At 37.0% G+C, this 8166-nt stretch overlaps 1 protein-coding gene across 1 annotated transcript in view; it reads right to left on the minus strand.

The window, feature by feature from the left end:
• Positions 1 to 3108: 3108 nt before the first annotated feature.
• upk3b (uroplakin 3b) overlaps positions 3109 to 8166 on the minus strand; it is a 12311-nt gene continuing 7253 nt past the window's right edge. The window contains exons 3-6 of the mRNA XM_079872227.1: positions 5991 to 6222; positions 4564 to 4643; positions 4346 to 4475; positions 3109 to 3944 (exon numbers count right to left, since the gene is read on the minus strand). Coding sequence (XP_079728353.1) covers positions 3749 to 3944; positions 4346 to 4475; positions 4564 to 4643; positions 5991 to 6222 — 638 coding nt within the window. The 3' untranslated portion in view covers positions 3109 to 3748. The remainder of the gene's footprint in view (positions 3945 to 4345; positions 4476 to 4563; positions 4644 to 5990; positions 6223 to 8166) is intronic.

Here is an 8166-nt window from a genome sequence, read left to right on the forward strand (position 1 = left end):
TGCAAACGGGTGAGCTGCGGTTTTTCTGGATAAAAACAAAAATAATGTTTACATGTATCAACCGATTTCAGTGGTTTGTAGGCTACGTGGTGTACAAAAAGTTCCATCTCTAGTTATTTAAAATCTCGATAGTTAGACTTATAAAATATTTTTTAATAAGGAATTGTCAAAGCTCAGGCTTGTCGTGTATTTGGCTTTTATTCTTGGATAAGAATTGTCAAGACCCCCATACTGAGATATAATTACATTTTCACATTAAATTAAAGTTTTCTTATTGTGGAAAAAGCATTTTCTGTCTTTAACCCGATTTTCTTGTAGCCTACCAGAGAATGTCTAATAGGAAGAGAATTGGCACTCTCTGCTTACTTCCGGTTTCTGGACTGGCTGCAGTAACACGTCTCTGTCCATGCGGGGGCGCTCGCAGGCGAGTGCAGAATGAATGGAGGTCTATGGCGAAAAACCCTCAAAATCCACTTTTCTCAGGATATAATTTTTTGTCTAGTAATTTGAATGTTGTATTCGAAAGGAGATGCAAATAAATTACACATTGCTGGGTGTTAGATTTTTTAGAGTCACTTATTTGGCTTAAAAAGTATTTTAAAATGTCAATGACGTCAGAATGCTGACGTCATTAGCAGAATGCTAGCGTGTTATGGGCAACAACAACTCAACCTGTAAGAAATCGAAAAGAAATAAGTACTCGTTCATTCAACTTTCGACCTATAACCCATGTTGAACTTGCAAAACCTACAATAAAATCTGAGATTTCTCAACGGCAATCGGGTGAAAGAGACACATTTAGCCGTCTAGCCCCATAGACTCCCATTCAGTCTGCACTCGCCCGCGATCACCTCCAGTGGAATTCTAATTCGCTACTTGCACGTAGCCGCCATTTTGGATTTCGGATCAGCGAGGGTATGCTAAGACACTTCCGGTTTCGCATTACGCCCGGTGCAGGGAGACGGAGAAAGACGAAATTTATCTTTTATAGTTGTTTATAGAATCAATTATCACTTAAAATACTACCAAGATCCATATTACTATCACACGAGCAAATGGCAATTAAATGCACGGACGCATAGTCAGATTAATGAATGAAATACAACTGTTCACGAACAGAAGTTTGTATTTGACTCATGCTGAATACACATACGCAATGACAATTATGCCTACTGTAAATATAGAGTTACAACTACGACTAGAGTTGTTTACATAAAATGCACCGTGAACATTCACATGGCTAATTTATATCCATAAATACTATTTTCTCAATTCTGCGCATATATTTTTTCTTTCTTACATCAATGCTCGATCAACATTATCATCACATATTTTACATTTTAATTTTTTACGGTAGGTACCACAAACAATTTAATAAAGGTAAGTTTGTGTATATTTTACACAATACATGTGCTGCTTATAAACACCAGACATATTATTATTATTATTTATGGAACAGATCTTCATCTCACTTGCACAAAATAAATGCAGTAATAGAAAGCATATAAACGCACAGGTGAAATACACTGAAAAGCATATGCATTTAAAAATTTGATCGGGTTGAAGTCATCACTCCGGATCTTCTGTATCCACTCGGCCCGTCCCGCGGCGTCAACGGGGACCGCATGGAAGCTGACTTCTCTGTTGTAACGTGACGAAATGGTACCGGCACACAACGATTAAGTGCTGAGGCTGAGGCTGTCCTCTGAAAGGCAAGTCACCTCTCTTGAATCCTAAAAACACTCCTTGTGAAAAAATATCTCTGTGGTAATGGAACTCGGTCGCTGTTGTCTCTCGCTCTCGCTGTTAGATCACCGTAGTTTTCACTGGAAGTACACACACTCAAGTTTGAACGTCAACGGTCTCCATGCACGGAGCGAATTGTAGCCGATCACAGGGCAAACATGAATGTTCACGGTGCATTTTATGTAAACAACTCTAGTCGTAGTTGTAACTCTATATTTACAGTAACTGTAAACTGTAACCAACGAACTGCAACCAAGATCGATACAATGGGTCTAATAGGAAGTGCCAAGGCTCTCCGTAGACGGGCTCTGAGCCTACTTAGAATTGACCGCGATTGAGAAAATGAAACAATTCGGCAAATTACAAATCACACCGGTAGGCTGCTTTCTGTATTTTTATAGCACTTAAATGATAGATATTTATAGATACTCCAAATATACAATGACGAAGATAACTGATGGATCTTTTTTGGTAATACATATGATATGGTAATACAGTCCAATGCAAAATAGTAAATATAAGATTAAGTGAGAAGTAATAGTAAATAGTTTAGTGTAGGCTATAGTCAATAAAATAGAAAAACAGTATACAGCAAATAAAATAGTAATGAATAGTATAATTATATAATATCATAAGTACAACAATATAATAATATATTGATAATAGCATAGTTTATGTATAATACTATAATAATAGCAATGGAATATGAAATATCAATGACAGAATATAAAACATAATACGTTAAATAGTGACTATTGAATAGTACAATATTTTAACAGCATAACTATAATAGATTGATAATCGCAAGTGGTATAATATAACAACAATAATAATAATAATAGCAAATACAATGTAATATCAATTGCATAATAATATACACAATAATACTAATAGTAAATGAAATAGTGACTAGTACCTACTCCAAGTACTTGTCATAAAAGTCGGTTTTAAGAAAATATAGATTAATATTTAGATTTCAGGAAATTTACTTTATTATATAAAATTTAAGCTAAAACTATAATATAAATCATGTCAACTCATGGCTCAACTTAGACCAATCACAACAGACCGAGTCAGAACAGAGTAGCTCACGGAAAGAAGGGATGTAGAGAGATTGATTCATCTGACGAGTCGTTTGAGGAATCATTGAAAATGTAGTGATCTGCAAATGTATATAATGAGAAAATGAATGTTTTTTGACCTTTGATGCTTGTAAACCTGTTGTAGGAGACTCCAAAACAACAATAGGAAACTTTAAAATAGCATAATAGGGGCACTTTAAAGTATATATATATATATATATATATATATATATATATATATATATATATATATATATATAAAAAAAAAAAACACACACTTACATATAAACAATATTTAAAGCTTGATTTTCACCACAGGGGGGACTTTAACATGAACAACTCTACAGCATTTATTAATCTTAGTTAATGTTTATCTCAACATTTAATAATACACTTCTTAAGATAAAAATGTTTATCAGTTAACATTAGTTAATGAACGCTTTGACAACAATTGTATACAATTGAGACTCTATTGTATAGTTACCAAATATCCAGTTAAAAGGAACAAATTCCTGGTTCGGTGTTGATAAAAGGATATTTAAGCCTATTTGAACCATATGAAGGTTAGGAAAAACTGCACCAGTAAATACCAGTAAATTATGACTGTCACAGTTCCACATCTGCTTGGTTACTAAACAGCGCCATCTAGTGAATTTGCATGTTGTAGTCAATCTGTTCTTTTGATCGCTTACAATACTGAGGCCAAAAGAGTTTACAAAAGATAATGGCTAAAATATCAACTTTTTCAACACAACCATTCTGGTATGATATTACACAGAAAACAGTTATACAGGGAATAGTTCTGATGTGAGTGTCATAGAGTTCCTCTATTTTGCCTTGTGACTTGTTGAAAGAGGAAATACTGCATAGTAATTTAGCTTCCCTTGGAATTGGCTATGCAATGATGGTGTCTATGGAGCTCACAGCTTCTGTGTCTGTATTCCAGACTTGGGCAAAGTCTCAGATGTGGAATAATTTTTCCCTTCCGACACGTATCCTGGGTTGTCGTAGGGGTGTGCTTTCCCCCTCAGGCTGTGGATGTCATAGCGGGGGATACGGATTGAGTTCATGACTCTCATGGGAGATGTCGCTTGGGATTTGTCTTTCTTGCAACAGCTGGATGGACAAGATTCAGATGTTAGGAAAATGAATTGCACTGGCATTAGATGACATTACATGCAATCATATATTGAGTATTGAAGCTCGTTTCCGCCACAGAATAAAAAAATCTAAAAGGTAATTGCGACTTTTTTTCTCACAATTGCGAGTTTACATCTTGCAATTCTGAATTAAGTGATATAAAGTCCCAATTGCGAGTTATAAAGTCAGAAGTGTTTTTTTTTTTTACCTTAGAATTGCACTTTATAACTCACAATTGCGAGTTTATATCTCACAGTTCTGAGAAAAGATATAAACTAGCAATTGCATTTTTAAATCATTTTAAAGTGTGATTCAAGTGCCTATATTTTGGGACCACTGTATTTGTGAGGTGGACATGATTTAAATGATTTACTTACTAGGCTACGCATAACATGATGAAGAAAAGGAGTAAAAGCAGAGCCACAGCCACACATAGGATGGCAATAATGACAACCATGGCACCAGATCTCGCACTTAGACCAGTGTTAATGCTTTCAGGGTTTTGTTCTGTATGAACAGATTATTAAGATATGAATTATTCCAATATTACTTAGCAGAGTGGTAATTCAAATGATTTGATATTATGAATTCTTACTTGTCTTAAGAGGAATGCTTTCAGACCAGTTTGACGAATTAAAAATCTTGTTGTCCACATCGAGAAGAAGATACTTGAAACTGTGAAAAACAAAAAGTGAAAAACAGTTGCAATACATTAACAGCAAACTTAAATCCAGTGTTTAAGCTACTTTGAAACTACAGTATTTTAAATAAGGACAGCATTGCAGGAGAATACAAGCATTTAAGAAGTATTATACTTTTGTAGAGTCTTGTAAATAAATAAATACTGCAGTCTGTGCATTATGTTGGGGATTTTTCAATGACTCTTTCTGCAGGTAACATTGTTACACCAGTAGGTGGCGACACGTGACTGTCTTTATGAGTGAATCGTTGAATCATTCACTCAATGTTTAGTTCTAACGCACTGATTAATTCAAGAACGAATTCAACTACTGTCTGTTGATTAGAAAATGGCAAAGGTTGACTTCTTTTAAAACTATTTTCGGTTTAAGGAAAAAACAGCCAATGTTGTGTCTAAATCTAATTAACTTTAGCCGTTGTATAAAAGAAATCTTACACTTGCAAGCGTTCTGTAGATCTGAATATCATCACAGCAATGCAGATATTCAGCAGTGGCACTCGTTCATGTGATATTGCTCAAATTAAACCATGATCAATTTCTTGTTAAAGCAGTTTTTTTAACAACACCAATAAAATTATCAGGATTTCTAAAGGTGCAGTCACATTTACCATTACTCAGTGAAATTTCATGGGTGAAATCAAGTAATTACAATAGGCATGTTTGGCAGTTTCCATGAGCGAAACAGATTTTGCTTGTTCAGTTTGATCAAATTCCCCATGTTGACCAACAGAAAGCTGCTTGGTTTGAAAGGGACTTCTGTGTGAGCTGTGATTCATGAATTTAGCCTAAATTTCGCTAATGTGGTCGCATTTGTTCACATTTACCAATGTTAAGAGAATTTTCATGGGCGAAATCCACTCAGTAATTTACATAGGAATTCACGTCAATGGGAATTTCATGCAAGGGTGAAAAATTTCCCCATGCAGATTTCGCATCAGGTTCAGTTGGTCATGCAGATTCGTCGTGTTGACCAACAGAAAGCTTCTTTATTTGAAAGTGACTTCTGTGTGAGCTATGCTTAATTCATCGTTACACTATTGACAATATACACTGAGCTTTGCTTATGTCACTGTGTTTTGTCAACGCTACTCGCAGTAAAAGTTTTTTTTTTTTTTTTTAACAGTTGAGCTAAATGTAGTTAAGTAATGACGACATGACATCGAAAGGAGAGTTGTGTTGGCTTTTGTAATCTTAAATCCTGGAAAAGAATTAGCATTTTAGAGTCAACATGAATTGTCTTTAGAATTTCCTATGGGTTTTTAGAAATGTTAAACTATGAAGTCTGGGGTTCACATTGCAGGTCCTACACAAAAAGGTCTTACCTAACAATGGATCCATCAGGTAATATTCCATTACAGTTGGTGCCAGTACATTTCCCCTCGGCTCCGACTCTAAAGTAGAAATCATTGGAGGACTGATTACAGGGGAAGCCTGCCAGAGGTCCAACTTTGGTCACAAAGAAGTTTGGCGATGATGTGCCAAACGCTGTTGGGTAGGGTGACAGGTTGAGGATGTTGGGAGCCGAGTTTGCAACTAGATCGAAGGTGCCGTTCACTAAAGGTGAAAGAGGTGTGATAATTTAAACAGATAGAAGTATTTGCATTAGATATTCAGTGACCTGCAACATTTTAGAACACTAACCCCCGGTTTCACAGACAAGGCTTAAGTCTGGTCCCAGACTAAAATGCATGTTTGAGCTGTATTAACTGACAGAAACTTGCTCTGACATATCTTAAAATATGTTATTGCCATTGTTTTGTCTCAAGATGCACACCAGTAATGTTTTTTTTTTCAAATGCACATTTATTAAAGCTAAATGTCCTAATTGAACTCCTAGCTTAATCTAAGCCCTGTCTTTGAAACCAAGCCTAAAATCACACACATCAGGGCTCAACAATATGGACAGCCAGTGCTATGTCCCTTAATTAATTGCGATTAATCGTTGCCCAGCACTAATACAGTGGGTACGGAAAGTATTCAGACCCCCTTATATTTTTCACTCTTTGTTATATTGCAGCCATTTGCTAAAATCATTCTTTTTTAAAAAAGTTCTTTTTTTTTTTTTTCCTCATTATTGTACACACAGCACCCCATATTGACAGAAAAACACAGAATTGACATTTTTGCACATTTATTAAAAAAGAAAAACTGAAATATCACATGGTCCTAAGTATTCAGACCCTTTGCTCAGTATTTAGTAGAAGCACCCTTTTGATCTACTACAGCCATGAGTCTTTTTGGGAAAGATGCAACAAGTGTTTCACACCTGGATTTGGGTATCCTCTGCCATTCCTCCTTGCAGATCCTCTCCAGTTCTGTCAGGTTGGATGGTAAACGTTGGTGGACAGCCATTTTCAGGTCTCTCCAGAGATGCTCAATTGGGTTTAAGTCAGGGCTCTGGCTGGGCCATTCAAGAACAGTCATGGAGTTGTTGTGAAGCCACTCCTTCGTTATTTTAGCTGTGTGCTTAGGGTCATTGTCTTGTTGGAAGGTGAACCTTCGGCCCAGTCTGAGGTCCAGAGCACTCTGGAGAAGGTTTTCGTCCAGGATATCCCTGTACTTGGCCGCATTCATCTTTCCCTCGATTGCAACCAGTCGTCCTGTCCCTGCAGCTGCAAAACACCCCCACAGCATGATGCTGCCACCACCATGCTTCACTGTTGAGACTGTATTGGACAGGTGATGAGCAGTGCCTGGTTTTCTCCACACATACCGCTTAGAATTAAGGCCAAAAAGTTCTATCTTGGTCTCTTCAGACCAGAGAATCTTATTTATCACCATCTCTTGGAGTCCTTCAGGTGTTTTTTTAGCAAACTCCATGCGGGCTTTCATGTGTCGGGCCACTCTGCCATAAAGCCCCGACTGGTGGATGGCTGCAGTGATGGTTGACTTACTACAACTTTCTCCCATCTCCCGACTGCATCTCTGGAGCTCAGCCACAGTGATCTTTGGGTTCTTCTTTACCTCTCTCACCAAGGCTTTTCTCCCCCGATAGCTCAGTTTGGCCGGACGGCCAGCTCTAGGAAGGGTTCTGGTCATCCCAAACATCTTCCATTTAAGGATTATGGAGGCCACTGTGCTTTTAGGATCCTTAAGTGCAGCAGAAATTTTTTTGTAACCTTGGCCAGATCTGTGCCTTGCCACAATTCTGTCTCTGAGCTCTTCAGGCAGTTCCTTTGACCTCATGATTCTCATTTGCTCTGACATGCACTGTGAGCTGTAAGGTCTTATATAGACAGGTGTGTGGCTTTCCTAATCAAGTCCAATCAGTATAATCAAACACAGCTGGACTCAAATGAAGGTGTAGAACCATCTCAAGGATGATCAGAAGAAATGGACAGCAGTTAAATATATGAGTGTCACAGCAAAGGGTCTGAATACTTAGGACCATGTGATATTTCAGTTTTTCTTTTTTAATAAATGTGCAAAAATGTCAACAATTCTGTGTTTTTCTGTCAATATGGGGTGCTGTGTGTACAATAATGAGGAACAAAAATG

This window comes from Squalius cephalus (genome assembly GCF_949319135.1).
Source record: "Squalius cephalus genome assembly, chromosome: 5".
NCBI lineage: Eukaryota > Metazoa > Chordata > Actinopteri > Cypriniformes > Leuciscidae > Squalius > Squalius cephalus.